The sequence below is a fragment of the Prinia subflava genome, chromosome 32, assembly GCF_021018805.1.
Source record: "Prinia subflava isolate CZ2003 ecotype Zambia chromosome 32, Cam_Psub_1.2, whole genome shotgun sequence".
Lineage (NCBI taxonomy): Eukaryota > Metazoa > Chordata > Aves > Passeriformes > Cisticolidae > Prinia > Prinia subflava.
Genome location: NC_086278.1, coordinates 303,982 through 327,836, shown reverse-complemented (window position 1 = coordinate 327,836; position 23,855 = coordinate 303,982). Strand labels below are relative to the sequence as shown.

Genomic DNA, 23,855 nt, shown 5'->3' with positions numbered 1-23,855 from the left:
CATTCCCACTCCCAGTCCCAGTCCCGTTCCCATTCCCACTCCCGTTCCCACTCCCAGTCCCGTGGCCACGTCCCTCAGCCCTCTCCTCTCATTGGCTGTCGTTGGATCTTTGGCCCCACCCTCTGCGCGCTCCCATTGGGCGGCCTCAAGGGGGCGGGTTCTCGGCGCGGCGACCTTCAGGCGGGCGAAGTGACACGTGACGTGACACGTGACGTGGGTGGTGCCGGGTCCGCAGCGCCCCCTAGCGGAGCGGGGACAGCCGTGTGTGAGACCCCCAGGACCGGGGAGGGACACGGGAACGGGGGAATCCCCCGAGTCGGGGCTGTGTGGGACTGAGGGGGATAGCCCTTGGATCGGGGGCATCCTCAGGACCGGGGCTGTGTGGGATAAACGTGGGGATCCCTGGGACTGGAGCTGTGCGAGATCGGGACTGTGCCGAACTCGGGGTGAGGGGAATGTGGGGTCGGTGAAGAGTTCCATGGAGCCGAGGGATTCGTTAGGATCGGACCGAGTGGGCGAGAAATGAGGTGGAATTCCCCGGGTCTGGGTTTCTGCAGGATCAGGGGAATCCTTATGACTGGGCTGAGCGGAATCGGGGTGGGGGGAATGTCCTCATTCCAGCGGGATCAGGACGGCATCCCCTGGGACTGGGGGCATTCTGGGGATCGCGACCCGGTGGGCTTGGGGGAGTGACCCTCGAACACTGGGGTTGCGTGGGACCCCCCGGGGTCGGGGCTAGATGGAATCGGGGGGAGGGATCCCCCTGGGTGCCGGGATTCATCCCGAGCCGAGGGGGATCCGCTGCCCCGGGTCCCCTCCGGCGGGATCCCGAGCTCCGGTGCCACAGGGGATGCGCACGGCGCTGCGGCTGGTGCGGTTCCGCGGGGCCGCGGGCGGGGGGCCCAGGCTCGGGCTGGAGGAGGCGCCCGGGGGGGACCTGGTGGATCTGAGCGCGGCGGAGCCGGAGCTGCCCCGATCGATGCGGGAATTCCTGGAGATCGGCCCCCGCGGGCTGGAGCTCGCCCAGAGGTGCGTGAGGCCAAGGGTGGGTCCTAAAGGTGGGTGATCCCCAAGAGTGGGTGCTGCAAAAGCCGGCCCCCCCCAGCGGTGGGTCCTCCCAAAAGGAGAGGGAACCCTGAAAGGGGGTATCCTCATGGATCCCCACAGGAGTGGCCACCCAAAGCTGCATGCTGCTTTGGATGACCCCAGAGTGGGCTACCCCCAACAGCTGACCCCCAAAAAGGTGGGCAGTCCAAATCATGGGTGACCTCAAGAGTGGCTGACCCCAACAAGTGAGTCCCTTCAACTGTGGTCATCCCCAAAAGGAGAGTCCCTAAAATATAGCTGACCCTTCTGAATGACCCCCCCAAAAGTATGTCCCCTGAGAAATGGGTGCCCCAAAATGTGGGTGATCCCAAGGATGCATCTGTCCCCACAGAGCACTGGAGTCGGGGCAGCACCGGGTGCTCCGGGCGACTGCGCAGCTGCTGGCACCCATGGGGGACCCCGAGAAGGTGATCTGTGTGGGGCTCAACTACCACGACCACTGTCAGGAGCAGGGCGTGAAGGTCCCCAAGGAGCCCCTCATCTTCAGCAAGTTCCCCAGTGCCATCACTGGCCCCTTCGATGACATTGTGCACCCCCAGGACACCAGTGTGGGTACCCTGGTACCCACGCCCACAGGCCTCCAGGGGAATGGCCCTCCCAGCTTCCCCTCTGTCCCCGCAGGAGCTGGACTGGGAGGTGGAGTTGGCTGCCATCATTGGGAAGAGGGGGCGACACATTGAGGTACCCCCTGCCCCAGCCCCCGCCTCCCTTTGGGGGGTCTGTGGAAGTGTCCCCCTGTCAGCAGGTCCCTGCTGTCCCTAGGAAGCGGCAGCACTGGAGCACGTGCTGGGCTTCACAGTGGCCAACGACGTGAGTGCCCGCGACTGGCAGATGCGGCGAAATGGGCGGCAGTGGCTGCTGGGGAAAACCTTCGACACCTTCTGTCCCCTGGGGCCGGCCATTGTCACCAGGGAGGCGGTGGCAGGTGGGACAGGGCATGGAATGGGCACAGGATAGGGATGGGACAAGAACAGGACAGTGATGGGATGGGGACAGGACATAGATGGGATGAGAACAGGACTGGGACAAGACAGGAATGGGTTGGCAACTCTTTCTCAGCTGCCACTGGTGCCAGCACAGCCCCATGCTCCCCATTCCCCCATGTTTTTCCCCAAGCTGAGGCCACGGTGGCACTGTGCCCATGTCCCTCCATGTCACCTCCCACAGATGTCCATAACCTGTGGATCCGCTGCAGCGTCAATGGGCACCGGATGCAGGACAGCAACACCCGCCACCTCATCTTTGGGGTGCCCGCCCTTGTTGCCTGGGTGTCCCGGTAGGAATGGGAGAGGGGCTGGGGACCCCCAAAGCCCAGGGGGCCATGGCTGACACATCACGTGCCCCCAGGTTTGTGACACTGGTCCCTGGGGACATCCTGCTGACAGGGACCCCTGCGGGAGTGGGAGTCTTTCGGAAACCACCCGTTTTCCTCAAGGTGAGGGGAAATGGGGGCTCAGGTGGGGCTGGGGTGTGAGTGGGGGCACAGTGGACCCCACTGGGGACAGATGCCACCATGTCCCCCCTTGCAGCGCGGTGATGAGGTACAGTGTGAGATTGAGGAGCTGGGCACCATTTGCAACCGGGTGGTCTGATGGTGGAGAGAAGCCACAGATCCCACCTCCCCTCAAGGGGGTCAATAAATCCACGAGTGATTGGGTCATTGTGCCCTGTTTATTGGTCTGGGGGGCTACAGCTGGGTGAACTGGTGGATAAAGGCTCCCAACTTCTCCCGGTTGGAAGCAGACTGGAAAGGCTGAGAGAGCTGCAGAAGGGGTCCAGTGGGGGTCTGCAGCTCTTCAAGCACCTGGGGGGACACAAGGAGGTCAAGAGGGGAGAGAGGGGGCAGCAAAATGTTGGGAGGATGGGGGAGCTGTGCGTACCCCCATGTCCTTGAAACTCTGCAGGGAGCTCAGGGCCAGGCTCCTGTCGGGATACCCTGTGGGGAGAGAGATCCTGAGGGAACTCCCAAATGCCACCTCTCAAGAACCCTTAGCCTGGCTCAGGGGTCACTGACCCCTAAAAGAAAGACCCCCCTACTTGACTCACCGTCCTCATCCTCAGCCAGGAATTCCAGCAGTGCCTCCACATAGTCTGCCTCTGCAATGGGGAGAGGCATCAGATCCCACCTCCTGGGGGCTGCAGCCCTGCCTCAGTGGCCCCAGGGAGTCCCAAGGGGTTCCCTGCTTTGGGGGAGTCCTACCAGGCTGGGGCCAGGGCGGTCGTTCCAGGAATTGCACAGCCCGGCCGTAGGTGTGCAGGATTGGGCTCAGGAGGCGACAGAGGAACAGGAGGAATCCAGGGAAGCCCCCGGGCTCACTGAGCTGTGGGGAATACACAGCCAAATTTGGGGGAAACCACCCTCCCTTCAGCCCAGGGGGCAGTGGGGGAACCCCCCAGTACCTTGTAGCACTGCTTGGGGACCCCGTGTTCACTGTCACTGTCACTGTCATCAGTGAAGGATCCCAAGGAATGTCCCCACAAGAAGCGCCGGGGGGCCACGTCACAACCCCCGGGCTCACTCCCTGCCTGTGGGGACAACAGGGTGTCACCTCACCTTGAAGCCACCGTGTCCCTATGCTCCAGGAGAGGTCCTGGGGTGTCACCCACCTCCTCCTCCTCCAGCAGCCCCCCAAGGATAAGCTTGTCCAGGATGTCCAGGCTGTGGCAGTCGGTAGACTGGCAGGGCTGGGGATACAGGAAAAAGCGTGACAGGCCATCTGTGTCCCCACCTGGAGCCCAGAAGTGTTGGGGATGACAGGCCACCCTGTGTCCTCACCTGAAGCCCCAGCAGGGTCGGGGGCAGCAGCTGCAGCAGCTCCAGGACCTTGTGGAGCAGCTCGTCCCGGCTCAGCACGATCCTGGAGAGGCTGGAGGGGGGCCCCAGGACTGGCAGCACCTCCAGCAGCAGGGCACGGATGGCACAGGCTGATGGGACAGGGGTGTCACCAGTCCTTGAGTCACCAAATACCCCAGCATCCCCAATCCCTAGTGTCCCCAACTCCCTCAGTGTCCCTGACCTCTGCCATCCCCAATTCTCCCCATTCCCATTCCCATTCCCCAGTGTCATTAATCCCCTGCATCCCCGATTTCCCCAGTGCCACTTACCCCGCTGACACTGAATCCCCCGATATCACCAATCTCCCTGGCATCACCAATTCCTGGTGTCCCATATCAATGTAATTGACCCCCACAATGTAAGCTATACCCCTGGTGCTCTCCAAACTGCAGCCATTGCCTGTTCCTGGTGTCACCAATTTCCCCAGTGCCTCTAAGCCCTGGTGTCACCGATTCCCACAGCATCATGCTCCCTGGTGCCACCAGTGTCACCCTGCTCCCACTCCCCAGTGTCCCCACTCACCACCCACGGCCTCCCTGGCCAGGTGGTGCCGGACACCCCCTGCCAGCCGCCCCAGCTGTGCCCGGGCCGGGGCCTCAGGGGGCCCCAGGGCAGCCCTGCGGGGCCCCAGCAGCTGCAGCTGCTGCAGGCTGTGCCCCACAAGCGCCCGCAGCTGCCCCGAGAACCCCATGGCCTGGCCCCGCAGCACGAGCTGCTCCAGCAGCGCTGAGAAATCCCACATAAGCCGGGGCAGCAGCATGACCTGGGGGAACAGAGGATTCTGCTGGGATGCTGCTCTGAGGGAAAGGGGGGGTGGTTCCCACGGGGAATGCTGCTCTGAGAAGGGGTGAGTCACATTAGGACTACTACTCCCTGTTAAAGGAGGGTGATTACTACTGGAATGCTGCTCCAGGGAAAGAAAGGTGATTCCCAGTGGGCATTGCTGCCTTATGGGGAGGGGGGAGTCCTGCTGGGAATGCTGTTCTGAGGAAAGGAAAAGATGGAAAACTTATCCCACCTCCTGGTGCCTGTGGAGCAGCAGCGCCGCAGTGATTCCCACAGCCGTGATGGCAGAGCAGGCACTGGAATCTGCAGTGGGGGAGAGGGATTTGTTATCTGGGGGGGATTAACCTCCACCCCATTCCTGAGCAGGGAATACCATCCCAAGGGAACCCCCTGCCCCCTCACCACTCAGTGCATGCAGCCCCAGCGCCGTCACCAAAATCTCTTCTTCAGTCCCCAAACTGGGACTCAAAGTCCCCACATTCCCAACATCCAGTGGGCTGGGAAGTCAGGATGAGAGAGGTAAGGAGAGAAGCCAGGAGCAGAGATCCAAGGGAAAACACTGCCCAGGGCTCAGCTCCTCACCGCCTGCCCAGGATGGTGGGAAGCAGCAGCTGCTCTGGATGTCGCCCTGTGAGGATTGTCCCAACGAGGTTGTTGTCCACAAATTCCTGGGAATGAGGATGAAGTGGAAGGCTGTGGGTGCTCACAGCCTTCAGCACCATGAGCTCATTTGATCCCTGGATCCCCAGGGCTGAGTGGAGAACAGATTTCCCCAGGATGGATTCACTCAATCCCCCCAGACACCTCAAACCCCACCAACATCCCAGGCATAGTCTCCCAGTGCCAGGATGGATCCAGTGGATCCAGGGGCATCTGCAGCTGCCATACCCGTAAGGAGAAGGGCTGAGAGAAATCCACCTGGGCACATCCACGGTGCCAGCGCAGGGCCTGGAATGCTGCCCGGAGACACGTGCCGATCCCAAGGGCCTGAGGGGGCTGCCAAGAGACGGCATTGAAGGATTAATGGCAGATTTGGAGGGATGCCACTCCCCAGGGATGCTCCCTGAGATCTGGGGTGATGCTTCTCCCTAGGTATCTTCCCAGAGATTTAGGGGAACAGTGCTTCCTAGAGGTTTTGGGGAACACCGATCCCCAGGGACAGTGCCAGTGATTTGGGGGAGCCCCGGTGATCCCCCGACCCCCTCACCAGTCCATCCTGCTCCACTCTGCCAGGAGCCACATCATAGGTGATCCCCACTGGGACGATGAGGACGTCAGGCACAGCTCCATCCCGCAGCGCGCGAACCACACGGAGCAGCCAGCACCGGGCAGGCTCTGCCAGCCGCAGGGAAGCCGGGGGCTCTTCCAGGAAGAGGATGAGGGGCTGGCAGCTCTGCAGCACCTCCTGGATGTACTGGGGAAAGGCTGGGAGTACTGGGAGCTGCCAGCACCTCCCCGAGTGCTCCAGAGATATCTTTCAGCCCAAATTGCACCTACCGCATCCAGCACAGCCCCTGGGAGCCCCTCATCCCGGTCACTCAATGTCTGTGCCATTCCTGAAGGCAGGAAAATCCCTCCCAGGCGCTGGAGCAGGGATCTGGTGAGGGAAGGACACCGTGAGCAACTACTGCATCTCCTTGGATCCTCTGGGAACATCCCACAGCGCTGCGTTACCGGAGGCAAGGGCTGGGCCCGGTGTCCACCGTCACCCTGGGCAGGCCAATCCCCTGGGAGAGGAGGATGAAGGACAGGAGGGGCCCATCCACCTGGGACTGGTGGCTGCACAGGAACACCAGCGGCACCTTGGGCTGCAAGCAAAGGATCCTGGGGTGAACTCCTGGCGTTCCAGGGGATGAGAGTGCCTGGCCAGGCTCTGGCCAGGTTCCGTACCGTCTTGGCAGCTTGCAGCACCATCTCCAGCTGCCCCACGTGCAGCTGCACACTCAAGAACAGACGGGTCAGGAGCTTGGGGAGCAGCCAGTGGCACAGCCTGCGGAAAAACTGGGAATCAGGAAATCTGCCATGGACGGGGCTTGCCCAAAGCTCCCAATCCTCCCAGTTTGACCAGCCCACCCCTGCTCAAAATCCTCACTTTTATCACACGGGAAGAGGTTGCATGTGATGAGACATCCTCCTTTCCATTGGCAACCAGAGCTGCCATCCCTCCATCTTCCTGTCCCACCTTGGGATCCCGAAATACTCTTATTCCATGGGGAATTTCTTATTCCCAGGGGAATATCTTCCCTTTAACAGCTCAAAAGTACTCTTTACTCCCACTGGATAAGACAAGCAATGAAGCCCCAGATTCCCAGTTGTCAGTGGTGGGACAGGAAAGGGAAAAGAAAAGTTTTCTCTGCTTCCCTCCTTCCTGCAGGGTTTGGATTTTCCCACTCAGGCTTCTTGGAAGGAACTGAGGGAATGGCCCAGGAGTTACAGAGGACCCCAAGGGCAGCCGGCCTAAGATTTGTGTGCAGCTCCCAAAGGTCCCAAAATATCTCCCGAAGCACGCCAGCACATCTCCCAAAAGGATCCCAGAAAACCACCCAAGGGATCCGTGGGCATCCCCCCAAAATCCCAGAGTATCTCCAAAAGCATCTGAATCCAACCCCCAGAGAATCCCAGAGTATTTTCTCAAGAGATCCACACCTCAGCAGCAGAGGGGAGAGCGGGGCCTGGATTTCCCTCAGGATCTGACAGATCTCCTCCTTCCAGCACTGCCGGGATCCCTCATCCCCTCTGGATTTAGGGTCCTGGCCAGAGGCAGCATCCTGTACCCTGGGGAGAGGATGGGAGGAGGGAGCATCCCAGCATCCACGTGTTGGGATCCAGAAAGCCTCGGTGGATTCCAGGATCACACTGACCTGGAATCCAGGGACCAAACAGGATCCCCAGGACTGGGGGCTGGCCCCTCCTGGGTGAGGGTGATCCTGGGATGGCCCCAGCAGTTCCCACCCACCTCCTGCTGCTGCAGATCCGCACCAGGAGCTCCCCGGGGCTCTCTGCTGGAATTTTCCATTCCCAGGCTGCGAGGAATCCACAGACCCTCCGGACCAGCCAGCCCCGGAACCTGGAGGGGACACACAGTGACATCCTGGTGAGGGGGGCTTTTCCACCAGCATCAGAGCCCTCCAGACTGCCTCTTTGCCAGATTCAGGACATTTCTCCCCATTTCACAGCTGGAAATGTTGAGGCACCAGTGAATCCATGCTTCAGGCTGCCCAGCAGGAAGGAAACCTGGGATTCAAACCTGGGATTCCCAAATCACCGAAATTTCCCAATCTATCTCCAAATCTGCACTGAGGGCAGGGTGGGAGGAAGCTTTGGGACATCCCGGAGTGTGCAGGAAGGGCTGGAATGGGACAGGGGAACTGCGTTCCCTGTGATCCCAATGGATTCTTCCAAGTGTTTCAAAGCTGAAGCTGGGAACACTTGGAACATTGAATGGAGGATAATGATCTGATTTGGGAAGAAAAAAAGCAAAAAATGGATAATCCAGGAATTACTCCCTAAAGGGGAATGGAGCTAAAGCAATCTGGCACCTTAAAAATGAAAATATCTGGAAACGGCTCTGCGTCAGCTCCTGCCCAAAGGAAAAGAGGATAACCACAATTTTGCCTTTCCAGGTATTCTTCCTTCTCGGAGGAAGTCACTGTTTTCTCTTTCCTCTGTGAGCCAGAGAGAATAACCCTCCACCTCCACCTTCTTTCCACCAAGATTCCAATTTTTGCTCAAACAAATAAAGGCATGACCCCCAATCCTCAATTCTATGACTGAAGCACAGCCCAAGCCCTCAGAGACACCGCTTCCAGCCTCCCAAAAGCGATTAATGAGCTCAGTTTGCAATAATGAGGAACTGGGGAAAATGTAGAGGGAGTCCCACAGGCATTTTGGTGAAATATGGGGGGGAAGTGATTTTCCAGGTGTTTTCTGCACAGAGCTGGTAAATCCTCACCGTGTGTCTGTCTCCGTCACACGGCTGACATCAAGGAATCCGAGAGCGGCGAGATCCTTGGGATAGAATCCATCCTGGCAGGAAAAATGGGATCAATCCCTCCAAGTCCGGATCCTCAGCATCCCAGGATCCCAAACTCTCCTACCCAGCTCCTAGGGGTGCAGGTCTGGCAGCAGCGCCCCAAAACTGGGCGGTGGTATTTGCCCAGGAATGGGATGACAACTTCCAGCTTTGGGCCTGAGTGGCTCATCCATTTCTGAATCTGAAGGAGGAAAGAAAAATGGGAAGGGGAATCTGGGAATGCCAGATGTGGGTGGATACACCCCAAAACCCACTTGTGATGTGGGGGGTTTCAGTAATGGCAAGGAATAAAGGAATTTTGGGGGGACAAGCTGGTGGCACATTTTGGTGACCATGTGGACCTCGATCAACCTGGATTCAGGGGAATCAACCTGGTTCTGGGGGATCAGCACCCTGGCAGGATCAGGCACTGAGTTTTCTCTCCCTCAGAGACAAAGATCCTGTGGGATTAACCCAGATCCAGTGTGATCAGCTGGGAAATACAGGCCTGAGGGGACTCAGTGGGATCTGGGGAGACCCCCCCACCAGCCCTTTCCACCCCCACCTCTAGAGTCAGAGGGTACCCTGAGACACTGGGATTCCAATTCTTTGGCCCCCAAATTGGAATCCCCCGCCTCCCTTTCTATGAGGAAGGGTTAAAAAAATTATTTCCTAAAAAAACAAAGGGGGGGAAAAAGCAAATTTGGTTTAAAATGTAGCTGATGGAGAAGAAAAGAAGGGAGGAAATGAGGGGACCCCAGTATGATTTGGAGGGGATTCACGGGTACAGAGGGTCCCTGTGGTGTCACATACCCTGGAGGGTGTCATGGCTGGGAGGACAGCCCCAAGCTGGGGACAACTGGTGCTCAAGGCTCCTGAGGAAAATCCTGGAGACACAAACAGGTGGAAAGGAGGATTTGAGGAGATTTGGGACACACAGAACAGAGGATGGGAAAGGGACCCCACATGTGCCCCACAGAGCCTGGAGAGACCTGGGGAGCGGGAGTAACACCCCACAGCTCCTACGGGATTGGGGAGTAACACCCCACAGGCCCCACAGGGAATTGGGGGGGGCAGCACAGCCCACATCGACCGCTCACACTCCACATCTCCTACAGGGTTTAACACATGGCTTAACACATCCCACACGGGCCCGCCAGCCCGCCAGGCCCGAGGTGTGAGGGCAGCATCCCCCGCACAGGCCCCACAGCCCCACGGACCCTCTGGGTCACCCCCGGACCGGCCCCACACCCCGCTCGGCCCGGGGGGCTCAGCCCCACCGTCCCTGCGGAGTTTGGGGGTCACAGTGCCCCCGGCGCCCAGGCCCCGCTCACCGCAGACCCCGCGCTCCAGCCCGGCCCGGCTCCGCCCCCGGGCAGCCCGGCCGGAACCGGCCTGGCGGGACCGGCCTGGCGGAACCGGCACCGCCGCTCCTCCCCCGCCCGGGTCAGACCCCGGCCCCAGAGCCGGCGGGGGTCCCCTAACCCTGTGGCTCTGGTCCCTAACACCGCGTGGGACATCGGTCCCATCGCCGTCCCCAGCTCCATCCCTCCCACACCTCCGAACCCACGGGGCTGCAGCGGCCTGGAAACACCAAAAAGGCCCCGATTCACCTGCGGAGGGGCGGGGGCCCTGCACCCCCGGGACCACTCCTGGAGGCTGCGATAAGGGAGGGAGTGCCAGAGAAAAGGGGGGAAACAAGCAAAGATAAAAACGAAACACCAAGCCAACCAACCCCCCCCCCCAAAAAAAACCCCACCCCAACACACACACAAAAACCCAAAACAAACAACCCCCCCACCAAAATCACAAAACAAAACAAATAATACCACAAAGGAGAAAGGAGGGGGCAAAGGAAAAGACAAAGGCAAAAAACCCCACCCCACCCCAAACTAAGAAAAGGGTGGTGGGGCCTTTTCCCCTCCTTTTATTTTGTCTCTTTTTCCTCATATTTTTCTTCCTTCTTTTTTCCTTGTCCTTCCTATTTCTTTCTTGGGTTTTTTTTTTCCCCTCCTTTTTTCTTGTCTCTGCTTTTATTCTCCTTTTATATCATCCTTTCTTTTTCCCTCCTTTCTTTTCTGTTCCCCCCTTATCTCAGATACCACTCTCAAATGTATTCCCACAGGTGTCAGACTTCCCCGACCTCCCCACCAGGTGATACCTCCACCTCTTCCCCTCATCCCTTTCTGGTCCCTGCATCCCACCTGCACTTCCCCCCCGCCTTCCTGGCACTCCCACCCCCCTGCATCCCCCCACCACCCCCATCCCCAGACCACATCTTTGTTCCCCCAAAACACCTGAAAAGGATTCTCCCTTCAATTTCCACAATAACTCAAGATCAGGAGAGCAAACCACAACTCAAGGTTCCTTTTTGTCCGTTTATTTTTTTTCCATCCAAGAGGATTCCCAGCCCCCAGGAATCATCTCCCTCTCAGGGGAGCTGAGGCCAAAACATGCCATTCTCCCCTCAGCTCCCACTTCTCTCCTCCAAACCCCTCATTTCTTCCCACATTTGGGCTTTGGGGGCTGCTTTTCCCCATTTCTAGAGGACATTCCCAAGCACTGGCCCCGAGCTGCTCCCAAAGGGAATAACCCTTCCCCTCCTCCTTGGAGCTCTCAACCCTCATCTCTCCTCCACAGCACCCTGTTCCCCCCATAGTGGACTCTGGGCACCCCCAGTCTGCCCTTCCTTCCTCCAGATACAAAGTGCAGTGGCAAATCCAAGACTCTCTTTTCCACCAGACCCCTTATCTCCCCCCTTTAATAACTTCTTTGGGTGCTGACACACCATAATGACCCTGGGGGGTCTGCCACAGGCAAAAGTGGGGCTTACCCATTCCAGGTGTGGATGGGATGGGATCCAGGAACCCAGCACCACCTTCCAGCTCCACCTGGGGAGGGTAAGGACCTAGGTGGGACCCTGGATTTGGGATGGAGAGAGGGACTATCCCGGCGCCAGGCTGGGTTGCTCACAGAATCACGGACTCATGTTCCACCACCTCTTCCTCCTTTGCTTCCAGAGAGTTCCACCTGGAGCAGGCAAAATCCCGGCTCCGTGACATCTCCCGGCCCTTCCCGAGCCCCCAAACCAGGCACAACACCAGTGTGTCTCCCTCCCAGGACTGATCCACCAGCAGAATTCCCTATGCAGCATCCCACTCTGTGTCATGTAAGTCAGGAATCTCCCTCCAGCTCCACTCCAGGGTCACAAATGCTGGTGAAGTGGATCTGGGAGGAGGGAGAGCAGGGAGGCTGAAGGCCACGGCTCAGGTAGGCTTCCAGGAATTTCAGCAGCTGCCTTGGCTTCTTTTTGGTGGATAATTCAAGCTCTGGAAAGGTCAGAGGGGGAAAAGGTTGAGGGGAGCAGGGCCTGGATGGTGTCAAGGGTCCAATACATCCAGTGTCTCATTTTCACTTGGGAAAGGGCATGCTCATGCTTTCCCTGGGATGAGGAAGCACAGGAAGCTCAATGCCAGCCTGAGCAGCCTGAGATTGGAATGCAGGGAAGGTAAGGTGAAGCTAGAGCCCAGCATTGCCAGCTGGATCCTGATTTCTGAGAGATACATTAGTCCCACTGACAGCAATCCTCTCTGGAGTAATTCATGGACAGGGGTTAAGCTATGGCTCCCTGTGAGCTGGGGGAGCAGGGAATGTCCCCATGCGTCACCCACCTCAAGCCACCCTGTCACAGCATCCATCTGGGGTGGAAAATGTGAGGAAAAACACCACTTGAAGCACTGGGATAAGGAAAAATTGTGGAAAAACCGCCATGTGAGGATTAAACTGGGAATGTTTGGATTTCTTGGGCATTACAGCCCTTGGCATTGGGCTGGGATGTGCTGAGAACACAGCGGGGAGTGTTTTGAGGGTTTTGCCCTGAGGTTGCCCCTGCCAAGGAAAGCTGGGAAAGGAAAACTCTTTGGGAAGACAAACCCTTGAGGAAGAATCCAGCGTTGGTGATAGTCCCGTGCTGCCGCTTCCAGAGGCAGGAGAGCTGCAGGAAGGCGGCGGCATACAGGTCATTCAGCACCCCGATCACCTGGTGCCGCCGGTTGCACTCCCTGCAAAGGGGGAAAGGGCTCAGCCACCTTCTGGGGAGGGGAAGGACCCGGGATGCAGCTTGAGACTCCAAAACCAATCCCCCTCACCGGGAGAGCCGCTCCTCCTGGAGCGCCTGGATGACAATCCGGGTAATGTTCACGGACATGATGCAGAAGGGAAAATTCTGGAAAACAACCAGAATTCCCGCATTATGGAAGCTCAGTTGGAAAATCCTCCTCCCCTCTGGCACCTCTGGTCCTCTGACACCACATCCATGCATCCACAAATCCATGGGATGGATCCATGGGATGCACACACCGGGATACCAGCCCTACAAATCCAGGCTTGGATGGACACTGAGGGCTGAGCCGATCTTGTACCCATGCTTAAACCCAGACTAAAATGTGGAATTTAGGAAGACAGGCTCCACTCGCTCCCATTTGCCTGTTGCCCAACTCTTCAGCCTGTTTATCCCACTCCAAGCCAGTATCAAATCTCTAAAATCCCATTCCCAGCATAAATACAGCACATTGAGCTCTGCTCTGCTCTGGCCTGGGACTCCTGGGCACCACCTTCTTCCCCTTACAAGTATGAGGTGGTTCAGCATCCAAAAAAAAATGTGAGAAGAGAAGGTTTTTGTTCTTCCCTTTCCCAGAGCATTGGGAATTCCACGGGAGACCCCCTGGCAGGGAGGAGGGGGAAGGTCATGCCTGGGCTTCATGCTGGGAGAGCTGGAAAATCTCTCGTGCCAGCAGCAGTGTCCGAGAATCCAGGACAAAGAACAGGATCTGCATCAGCCCCAGCATTCCCGTCCCACGCAGGTCAGTCCCGGGATCCACACCTGGGAAGGTGAGCAACAGCACAGAGTCACTCCCTGTCACCTTCCCACTTCCATGGGCTGTTTATTCCCTGTATTCCCTGTCACCGCACTTGCAGAACCCAAGAATCCTGGGGATTCCCTTTCCTGAGGGAAAGCTTTCAGGCAAGTTCCCTAATGAGGCCATCACTGTGCTCATCTGGGCATTAACCAGCCCCTGCTCCACCCTACCACTCCCATTCCCACACTTTTCCAGGAATTACTAGCTTTTTTAGGAATATGGTACTGGGATGACACAGCCAACCGGTCCAGATGTTGTACTGGGGTCAGTTTGGTTTAATTCTTCTACGGATAAAGGGATTCAGAGTGTCCTTGGGAATTTTGTAGGTAGATAGAGAGGAGAGGGAGGATTGAGGTGATCAAAACCTGGAATCAGTTTCGGGGCCCAAGAAGGACATTCAGGTGCTGGAGCATGTCCAAGGGAGGCCAGTGGAGATGAAGCACAGGGAGTGGCTCAGGGAGCTGGGATGGAATGGAGTTGCTCCAGGGAAGGTTTGAATGGATTTTGGGAATGGCCTGGGCATCTCCCCAGGAAGAAGGTTGCTCCCTCTCCTACCCTGGAAGCCCAGCTCCTCCCAGTGTGCTCCGTAGCGCGGGCAGCCCAGCCTGGAGCGCGTCAGCTGCTGGTAGATGGTCTGCAGGATCCGCATGTGCACCCACTCTGAGTCATCCAGGGCACCTGCAGGGAGGGAGCCAACACACAGCTGCCTGAAAACACTCCTGGGGTCTAAAAAACTTTCCTCGGTGCCCCAAGAACACCCCTTGGTCCCCAAAAGTTCCTTGGCACCTAAAAAAGCAACCTCACATGCAAAAAAACCCCCTTGCTACCTAAAAAAGCTCCTTGGCACCAAAAGCCCTCAGCAGCCAAACCCATGCCCCATGGCATCCTAAAACTCGCCCCAGTTTCTCAAAAACACCCTTTAGCAACCAAAAGATGCCTCTTGGTGCTCAAAAGACCCCAAACTCACCCCCCAACACTCTAGACAACCGACAGTGCCCAGAAAATGTCCCTCAGTGTCCAAAACCAAACCCACACCCTCCAAAAATGCCCTCACAGCACCTAAAACCCACAGCTTGGCACCTTAAAACCCCCTTGGTGCCCAGAAAAGGCCACTCAGCCCCTAAACCCAAAGGCCCAGGGTTTCCATGGGTGTGTGACCCCCTCATGCCAAAGGACTGGGTGATTCACATCCCATTTGCCCCTGCACTGAGGGGCAGAAGAGCCATGGAGCCAGAGGGCTCCCGCCTGGAGCTGTGCCTATAGGGAGCAGAGCTGAGATCCAGCAGGGCACAAAGGGGATCCCAGGGCCACTCACAGTGTGCCATGGCCAGCGCCAGCTCCTGCTCTCCCCGGAGCTGGGGTCGGAGCCGAGGGGCCCCGCAGAGGCAGCGGAGCAGGGCAGCCAGGATCCCCCGGCGCCCCGGCGCTCGCACCTTCCCCTGCAGGAGAAACAGCCCAGACCCATCAGGGAACGCGGCCAGAGGCAAAGGGAGAGGTCTGCTGCCCCCCACTTCTACTTTCTACACTCCCAGCAAGGAGCGGGAGCTGGAGCCCGGCCGTACCCAGCTCTCGGAGAGCTCTGTGCTCTGGAAGTGCTGCAGCGCCTCAGTGAAGGAAATTGGAGGAAGGGGTGTGCCTGAGGTCTCCCCCAACCCTGCAGGGAGGCACAGAGTGGGTCAGACCCCTACTGACCCGACTCTCCCCCCAAATCATCTGATTCCAGGAGAATGAAGCTGTGGGAAACAAGGGGAAAATGGAACCTCCCACCCCCTCCCTCCCCTCCACCACAGATAATGCCCCCAGCTTCTCCCCTACCCATCCTGCCCTCCAGGACGCAGCTCCTTTCCCCCTCCTGGACATTTCCAGCTGCCAGGCCCGTTAGTCCCAGTACCTGACTGGATCTCTTCCAGAGCCTCCCATTCCTCCTGGGCCTGGCGCTGCTCCTCGCTGATCCCTGCCCAAGAGAAGGGGTACAGGAGTCAGATCTACGTGGCAGACACGGGGTGGGGGTTTTCCTCCCTTCCCCCAACACCACTCAGTACACCCTAGAGCTGTATTTCCTCTTTTGCAAGGAAAATCCCAACCTGAGCCACCCGGGGCACCACAAGGTTTATCTTGGGTGAATTTGGGGAATAATCTGGGACCAGATGGATTTGACATCCCCCCTACTTGCTTCCTGGAGTCCCTCCGAGCCCCGCAGGTGACTTTCCCACCAGGAAACACCACAATTGATCCAAGGGAAGCAGGAGAAGCTCACCAGGGTGTGGGGGCTGCCCCACTCCAAGCACCAGCTCCTGCAGGACACCTTCCTGCCGCAGAGCTAGTACCTGAGGGAGACAGAGGAAAAACGGTGTCACCCCCCTGCGACAGACCCCAAACACCAACCGACCACAAATTCCAAGCTTTTCCCCAAAGAACAGCCCCTGTGCCCCGCGAGAAGATGGCTCAGGCCCGTTCAGGGAGGTCTGTACCCTCAAGACGATTTTATGTCATTGTAACGGTAGAAACAGAGCAATGAGGGCAAGTGGGGGGCTGGGACCCCTGAGGTGGGGGCCCCGTGGGTGTCGGCTGGGGGGGGTCTCCGGCCGGACACGCATGGCCGGGGACTTGCCGGGGGGACAACGCGCTGCCGCTCCTCCGGCTGCTCCTCCGGCCGCTCCGAGCCCCCAGCGCCGCTCATAACCTGCGGGAGAGAACGGGATCAAGTGGTGGGAATGAGGGTGTCCCGGCGACTGACTGACACCCAAAACTACCCCAGGCCCTCAGGAACCCCTCTAGGCCACTCTGGGTCCCCTATCCCTGAAGAGCCTCCGGCAGCCCTTAGCACCTCACCCCTCAGGAACCCTTCTCAGAGCCCCCTTCAGCCCCTCGGGAATCCCCCAACACGCTCAGGGTCCCCCTGGTCCCTCAGCAGCCTCCCAGCCCCTCAGCAGCCTGCTGCTGCCCTCAGCGCCCCCCGCCTCTCAGTGCTCCCACACCTCAGGAGCCCGTCCCAGGCCCCGCTCTGCCCCTCAGACCTCTCGGACTCGCCAGGTTCCCCCAGCCGGAGCCGGCCGCGCTGCACGCCGGGAGCTGTAGTCCGCACCTCCGCCTGCTGGGGAGGGGACGCCGGGACTACAGTTCCCGGCGTGCACCGCGAGATGCGGAGACGGTCGCGCACGAGGGTGAGCACGGCGGGGCGGGACGGGACGCGGGGCGGGAGGCGGGGCGAGGCCGAAGCGGCGGCGGTGGAACCGGGCCGGTCTCCGGAGCGGGACTCGCGGCTTCCGCGGTCTGCAGTGGGGCGATCAGTCCCACCCCCCCGTGCCAACTGCCGATGCCCAGTGTCAGTCCCAGGTCCCCGTATGCCAGTACCAGCTCCTGTTGTCCCAGTGCCAACTCCCGGTGTCGCCAGCTCCCAGTGCCAGCTCCTGGTGCCCAGAGTCAGCTGTCATTGCACAGTCAACTCCCAGTGTCCAGGACAAGCTGTCGGTGCCAATTCCCAGTCCCAGCTGCCACTACAGCAGTGCCAGTGCCAGTCCCAGCTCCCAGTGCCCGGTGCCTGCTTCCTGCTTCCTGTTTCCAGATCCCAGAATCGCAGTGCCCGCCCCCAGTGCCCAGTCCCAGTCCCAGTGCCCGGTGCCAGGCCCCCGCTTCCCCGCCCCTCCCCGCGGCCTCCCCGCCCAGTGCCGGAGTTATCCCCCGTGCCCTCTGTTCCCGTTCCTGCTGTTGCTGCCGGCCCGCCACTGTTCCCGGCTCCGCGGGACATAGCGGGGCTCCCGCAGCCGGACTGCGCAGCACCATGTGGCTGCAGGCACTGCTCTTCCTCGCCCCCCTTCTCCTCCTCCTCGTCGTCCTGCTGTCCGTCCTGTCCCTCGTGCTCCCGCGGGTCAAGGGCACCCACAACCCCTTCGCCACCGACAGCCGCCGCCCGCCCGCCCCGCTCGTCACCGACAAGGCTGTGCGCAGGACAGTCGTCAAGACAGGTACGGGACCCCCGGGGCATCCACCCCCTCGGTGGGACTAAACCCCGGGGTGGCATCAACGGCCGAGGGTGTCATCGCCCCCAGGACAGCATTGCCCCCAGGCAGTGGGATTGATCCCAGGGTGGGATCAATCCACCGGGACAGCACCACCCCCGGGGTGTCATTTATCCCCCCGGGCTGGCAGCGCCCCCAGAGTGACATCCCCGCAGGGTGGCATCACCTCCGGGGTGCCACGGACCCCCGGGGCAGTATGGACCCCCCCAGGGTGGCGTCAGCCCCCAGGGCAGCATCTCCACCTGCAGCAGTATTCGTTGCTCCCGGGGTGGCATTGTCTCCCCTAGTGTCACCCCCTTGGTGCCACCTGCTCACCGTGGTTTCAGGGGTCCCTGGTGCTGTGGGGCGGCCCCCAGTGATGCCCTCCTTTCCCCGCAGTGTTCTCGGCAGAGAAGGTGCCCCAGGGGCTCGATGCCATCGTGGTGGGCAGCGGCATTGGTGGCCTGGCAGCTGCGGCACTGCTGGCCAAGGCCGGCCGGCGCGTGCTGGTGCTGGAGCAGCACGGGAAGCTGGGGGGCTGCTGCCACACCTTCACTGAGAAGGGCTTTGAGTTTGACACTGGTATGATTCGGGGCCCCAAATTCCCCCGGGATCCAAGGGAGGGGCATGGGATACCCTCAGGGTGGGAACTGCACCCATTGGGGTGAGGACTAGGACTCCCCAGCACACACCTTGTGGTAGACAAACCATTTTCCTGCTCTTCACCCCGAAATCCTCTGAGTGTAGGATACCAAACCCCTCAGATTTCCCATATCAAGCCCCTATATATTCCCAGCACGGCGGATGCCATCTCATGACACATCTTGCTGTCAAACTTCTCATGGCAAGAACAAAGTCCAGCTCTGCATGTCCTCAGATCTCTGGGATTAATTATTTACAGCAGAGATGAATAGCAAAGTGTAACAAAATTCCAAAATTACCAGCTACAAACACTACGGTCAGTGCTATTCACCCCAGTTGGGAGGCGGGTGTATCCTGGATTTTCCCTTTCCATTCCACATGGAGCTGATGGGGTGGGGATGGATAAATAAGAGATGTGTTTGGTGCATCCTGGAGTGGGAAAATAAAATTTTAAAAAAGATGAAAATAAAGGAAGTAAGAGGAAAATAAAGAAAAAAAATGTCTCTTTTAGGCATCCACTATGTGGGGCAGATGCAGCAGGGCTCCATGATGCGGTTCCTGGTGGACCAGCTGACAGATGGGCAGCTGGAATGGGCCCCACTCCCGGACACCTACGATGCTGTGGTTTTGGGGGACCCCCAGGGTGCTGGCAAGACCTTCCACATCTATTCAGGGAAGAGGGAATATTTCCAGAAGCTGAAGGAGCAGTTCCCCGGGGAGGCGGCGGCCATTGATGAGTTCCAGCGGTTGGTGAAGGTAGAGATGGATCTGGGTGGGATAAAACGAGGGGAGTTTGGATCTGGGGAGTCACACAAAAAGGGGAACCCCCCTGGCACCTGGATACTGGGCACCCCCAGGGAATAATGGCATCACCCCAAAAGCATTGGGAAACACATGCAAAATTGCCCCTTTCTGCCTCAAAAATGCAGCATCACATGTTTTGGGAGAGATTTCTTTAAGGAAGAAGTTCTTTAAGGAGTTGGGGCAGCTTTTTTTAAGGAAGTTTTTTTTAAGAGAGAAGCTCTTTTTTTGAGGGGAGCTTTTTGACCCCCTTGCCCACGGCTCCCCAGGATGCCTAGCAGTGAATTTAAGGGGAAAAAATGCTTTGAAGCATTTTTGGGGCGTCTGAACCTTCTGGTCTGTGCAGTGAGCCCCAAACTCTCCCTGTAGAGCACTCGTCGTGGGGCTGTGATGGTGGGGATACTGAAGATGCTCCCACGGTTCCTGGCCCGGCTCCTGATCTGCTCCAGGCTGCTCCCACACCTCTGCTCCTTCTTCCGCTTGGCCTCACGCAGCGTCAAGGAGGTGGTGGATGGTCTCACCACCAACCCAGAGCTCCGGGCTGTCCTCAGCTACATCTTCCTTACTTATGGTAGGTGACCAGGAGGCCCTGGGATGATGTTAAGCCCTTTAGAAACAGAAAAAATATAAGAACCTCCCTTTTTACATGCTTTTGGAAGGTTTGCAGAAATGCTGTGGTGGATGCTTCGTCAGCATCCTTGTCCCCAAGTCACTGGCAGGTGACGTGTCCCCTTTGCTCATCTCCATCTCTTTCCCTCTGCATTCTTCATCTTCCCCATGGGGTGACGTTGTTCCTGTACAAGGGAATGTTCCTGAGCTTCCCCCTTCCCTCCATCGTATCTCCTGGGCTTTGCTCACAGCCCCCCATGACTTGGTCAGGTTGGTGACCATGGGCTTTGCTATGGAGACACCCACACCCACCATCTCCCTACTCCTCACCTTCCTCTCAGCGTCGTGTCCAGAGTGTTCCTCATTCTAAAATGTTTAGGATAAGCTCCAAGCCCATGATTTGCCCAAACCCACCTTGGCTGTCCCTTTTCCCAGGTGCGCTCCCCTCCAATTCCAGCTTCTCCATGCACAGCATCCTGGTGAACCACTTCCTCCCTGGTGCGTGGTACCCCAAGGGTGGCGCCGGGGAAATCGTCTTCCACACCATTTCCGTGATCCGGAAGGCTGGAGGCAATGTGTTTGGGAAGGCGCCGGTGCAGAGGATCCTGCTGGACGCCCAGGGCAGAGCCTGCGGTGAGCCCCAGCCTGGGATGGGGCATGGGGCTTCCCCCCAGAGCGGGGTTCCTTTCACCAGCACCTCATTCTTCCCCCTCTGGATTTTCCCTCCCAGGTGTGAGTGTCAAAAAAGGCCAAGACTCAGTGGATATCTTTGCTCCCGTGATCATTTCAGACGCCGGGATCTTCAACACCTACGAGAGGCTGCTGCCGGCGGAGGCGCGGGCTCTGCCGGGTACTGCGTCAGTGCTGCGCTCTGGCGGGGTTACAGCGCTAATCCCATCCTGAGCCTCATCAGAAAGTGGATTTATCAATTAATACTGGCAAACCTCCTGTCTCTCCTGTGCCACAGCCCTCAAAACCCAGCCCTGGCCGCTCATTTCTTCACGGGGGTTTTGTTAAGCTTAAATTAATTGGCCCAAAATTGCTGTAGTTTGCAAAGTCCTGGTTTGGTGTGAGGATTCCTTAAAAAGCACAGTGCGGGGCCCCAAAATTTGTAGAAGTTGATGGAATGTCCACTTAAAGTTCGATAGCCAGAAAATCATCTGGAAGGGGCAATGAAGGAGTATCCCAACAGGGCAAGGATGGGGGGAAGGGGAGTGGTTGGGTGGAAGGGGACAGAAGTGCTTGGGAAGGGGCACAGTTAGGTGGAAGGGGCACAGTTAGGTGGAAGGGGGATGATTGTGTTAGTGGGAAGGGTCAGGGTTTGGTGGGAAAGGACCAGGACTGGAGAAACCACTTCTTTGTAGCTGAGGATCCTAGAAAAGCCTGATGCTCCCCAGAACAGACTATTTCCCCTTTTTCCCTCCACACTGCAGAGATCCAGTCCCAGCTCCACATGGTAGACCACGGTGAGGGGAGCTTCACTGTCTTTGTTGGCCTCAGCGGCTCGAGGGAAGAGTTGGGGCTGGAACCCATCAACTACTTCATGTTCCCAGGGAACGACCTGGATGGAATGTAGGTTTGGCTTCACATTGGATGTGCTTCGTTGAGCGTTAAGGAGATGAATTCCTGGGCAATGACTTAGAAAATGGGCATTTGGCTGTAAAGAGAATTCAGGAGAAGGTGTGCACTGAACCCCAGCTCAGCCCTTCTGTCTCTTGCAGGGTGAAGCGCTACCTGGCTTCACCCAGAGAAGAAGCTGCCGACAACATCCCTGTCCTCTTTGTCACCTCGCCATCAGCCAAGGACCCCACCTGGGAAATGAGGCACCCAGGTAAGGCTGACACCCAGCCACAAATGCTTGTGAGGGGCTTCAAAGCTCTTGTTAGGGTTTGGTGATCCCAAATAAGGAGTTTCTACTCAGCTATCCATGATCAAAGCTGCTGAGCACAGGGCTCATGGAATGCGGTCTTTGTGATACCTGGATGGAGGACATGGAACCCCAAAGATCTGGAGACATTGGTTTGGATGGGGAGGGTTTGGGGCAGTGACAGGGTGGGATGAGAGTGGGCAGAGGGAAAAGCACCCCAGCCTTGTCCTCCTGCAGGTAAATCCACGCTGGCCATCGTCACCATCGCCAGGTACGAGTGGTTCAAGGAGTGGAAGGACAAGCAGGTTCACAAGCGGGGGGATGACTATGAGGACCTGAAGAAGACTTTTGTGGATGCCATCATGCAGACTGTCCTCAAGCTCTACCCTCGCATTGAGGGCCGGGTGAGGAAACACGGGGTTCAGGGGTCCTCCAGCTCTTCTCTGGATCCCTTTTACCTACCCAATGACCATGGAGTCATGGAATGGTTTGAATGGAATGACCTTAAAGCTCATCCAGTTCCACCCCACCATGACCAGGAACACCTTACACTAGACCAGGTTGCTCCAAGCCCCATCCAACTTGGGCAGAGCTGGATGACCATCCCAGGATGACCATCCTGGGACAAAACCTGACCAGACCCACCACCCCAGGGTCTGCGAGGAAACCCATCCCAGCCTGTACCTCACACACTCAGGGTCCTGCAATAGCTCCCCATCCTGCTGCCCCTGCAGACCAGCCTGTCCCTGTCCCCTGCAGATCGAGTACCTCTCGGGTGGGACTCCCCTCACCAACCAGCACTACATCGCCAGTCCTCAGGGGGAGATCTATGGAGCCGACCACAACATCGCCCGCCTGCAGGCTGAAACCATCGCCGCCGTGCGGGCAGAGACAGCCGTGCCCAACCTCTACCTGACAGGTGAGAGGGCCACCAGTGTCCTCAGATCAGGACAGCTCTGGGGGAGCGGGATGTGGGGAGAGAAAATCTCCAATCCTGAAATGGAATAAAGGGAAGAGCCACTGTGAGGGAATGGAATAACGCCTGGAAAAGCAGAGTTCCATGGTCCCAAGGGGAGGAGGAAGGGGCTGTGTTCCTCCAGCTCTGGGAGACTGTCTCCTTGCCCAGGGCACGATGGAGCAGGATGAGGCGCTTTTCCTCCTGGAGGCAAGGAAAGGTCAGAAAAGGAGAGGGTTGTGGGTTCAGACCCCAAGGATGGTGTGAGGGCAGCTGGAAGGTGGAGAAGGTGATTCCCAAACTACCACTGATGGTTGGCTGGGATGGAATGGGGAGCGAGGGCTGCTCACAGGGGGACCACGTCTGCTGCTCCCTCTTTTCAGGGCAGGATTTGTGCCTGGGGGGTTTCATGGGAGCCCTGCAAGGAGCCGTCATCTGCGCCAGCACCATCCTCAAGCGCAACCTCTACGTGGACTTGGCGCGGCTGAAGAAGCGCTTGCAGGACACCAACTCCAAGAAGGGAGACTAAAGCCTGCCATCCCACCACCAGGGACCTCTGCTCCCCTCCACATCACTCCCACCTCACTCTCAGCTGTCACACACCTGTAGCAGATTCTGTGTTGCCCTGGTTTTTCTGAGATTTTTTAAAGCCTTCTACTTATTTGTAAGATAGAGTCAGTTCTGTAGCTACTGTTGCGATATTAAGGTTCAGTCTTTCATTTTCTCACGCTTTGGAACATAAACAACCTTTCTTGTTTTTGTTCACTGTCCTTTGCTTACATATTTCCAGCCTGAAAACAATGTTGGTTGACAGCTAGCATAGCCAGTGGGGTGAAGGGGTAGTAACCCCAAGATCCAATGTGCTTTCAGACCCACAAAATTATAAAAGGAAAGAAATAAACAGGCTGGCGCTCTTTTTCTCGGTGGGGAGCAGCTTTCACTGAAGACCTCTGCCTCTGTGTAGTTGATTATTGCGTTCCGGGCAACAGATTCTGTTATGTGAAGCTGAGGAATTTTAATCCAGGAAGATGCCGTTCCCATTCCCAGACACATTGTATTGGACCTCATGACCACCAAAAAAATGCATCCCCTTCCACCATCATGTCTAGTGCTGGTCCCTGGCCGTAAAGGGAGGCCCCAAGAGCTGTCATGGCCAGGAGAGAAGTCAAGATAGCCCCCAAACAGGTGGCACCAGCACGTACCAGCATGGCCCAGCAGCTCCCACAGTCCCAGCAGCACCCGTGGCTGCTTGATCCCGTCAGGATCACTGACCCCCTCCTGCATCCCCCAGCAAAAGCCCATCTCCACCTGCAGCCCCAGAGC

The 23,855-nt window shown here is 58.1% G+C and overlaps 4 protein-coding genes across 9 annotated transcripts; 2 read left to right on the top strand and 2 right to left on the bottom strand.

Moving 5' to 3' along the window:
• Positions 1-139: 139 nt before the first annotated feature.
• LOC134562961 (fumarylacetoacetate hydrolase domain-containing protein 2-like) lies at positions 140-2,767 on the top strand. Of its 4 annotated transcripts, none has more exons than XM_063420657.1 (8): positions 140-265; positions 848-1,029; positions 1,439-1,655; positions 1,729-1,788; positions 1,870-2,032; positions 2,275-2,383; positions 2,455-2,542; positions 2,637-2,767. In XM_063420657.1, exons 2-8 carry the CDS (start codon positions 851-853, stop codon positions 2,697-2,699), a joined length of 879 nt encoding a protein of 292 aa, XP_063276727.1. In that variant the 5' UTR covers positions 140-265; positions 848-850; the 3' UTR covers positions 2,700-2,767. The 4 variants fall into 4 exon arrangements, with proteins under 4 accessions (XP_063276727.1, XP_063276729.1, XP_063276728.1 ...); XM_063420659.1 differs by having other exon boundaries at positions 160-261; XM_063420658.1 differs by lacking the exon at positions 140-265 and adding an exon at positions 272-446.
• LOC134562945 (glycerol-3-phosphate acyltransferase 2, mitochondrial-like) lies at positions 2,749-10,191 on the bottom strand. The gene is made up of 22 exons (XM_063420617.1): positions 10,076-10,191; positions 9,555-9,628; positions 8,827-8,943; positions 8,682-8,755; positions 7,686-7,796; positions 7,376-7,504; positions 6,620-6,719; positions 6,404-6,537; positions 6,227-6,326; positions 5,937-6,143; positions 5,618-5,725; positions 5,312-5,397; positions 5,132-5,226; positions 4,962-5,032; positions 4,466-4,706; positions 3,884-4,032; positions 3,715-3,792; positions 3,508-3,633; positions 3,308-3,428; positions 3,154-3,204; positions 2,988-3,043; positions 2,749-2,911 (listed from the first exon to the last, which is right to left on the bottom strand). The coding sequence occupies exons 2-22, from the start codon at positions 9,567-9,569 to the stop codon at positions 2,795-2,797; spliced, it is 2,286 nt and encodes a 761-aa protein (XP_063276687.1). The 5' UTR covers positions 9,570-9,628; positions 10,076-10,191; the 3' UTR covers positions 2,749-2,794.
• A 908-nt stretch (positions 10,192-11,099) lies between these two features.
• On the bottom strand, positions 11,100-17,218 carry LOC134562958 (ELMO domain-containing protein 3-like). Of its 3 annotated transcripts, none has more exons than XM_063420644.1 (11): positions 17,015-17,218; positions 16,272-16,343; positions 15,918-15,987; positions 15,552-15,614; positions 15,223-15,314; positions 14,976-15,099; positions 14,216-14,338; positions 13,493-13,623; positions 12,890-12,966; positions 12,675-12,802; positions 11,100-12,070 (listed from the first exon to the last, which is right to left on the bottom strand). In XM_063420644.1, the coding sequence occupies exons 2-11, from the start codon at positions 16,338-16,340 to the stop codon at positions 11,916-11,918; spliced, it is 1,032 nt and encodes a 343-aa protein (XP_063276714.1). In that variant the 5' UTR covers positions 16,341-16,343; positions 17,015-17,218; the 3' UTR covers positions 11,100-11,915. The 3 variants fall into 3 exon arrangements, with proteins under 3 accessions (XP_063276714.1, XP_063276715.1, XP_063276716.1); XM_063420645.1 differs by lacking the exon at positions 17,015-17,218 and adding an exon at positions 16,678-16,762; XM_063420646.1 differs by having other exon boundaries at positions 11,930-12,478.
• Positions 17,219-17,288: 70 nt separating this feature from the next.
• Positions 17,289-23,477, top strand: RETSAT (retinol saturase). The gene is made up of 11 exons (XM_063420619.1): positions 17,289-17,625; positions 18,058-18,240; positions 18,812-19,056; positions 19,471-19,672; positions 20,146-20,343; positions 20,441-20,560; positions 21,144-21,282; positions 21,432-21,541; positions 21,815-21,981; positions 22,337-22,496; positions 22,916-23,477. The coding sequence occupies exons 1-11, from the start codon at positions 17,442-17,444 to the stop codon at positions 23,059-23,061; spliced, it is 1,854 nt and encodes a 617-aa protein (XP_063276689.1). The 5' UTR covers positions 17,289-17,441; the 3' UTR covers positions 23,062-23,477.
• Positions 23,478-23,855: the final 378 nt, after the last annotated feature.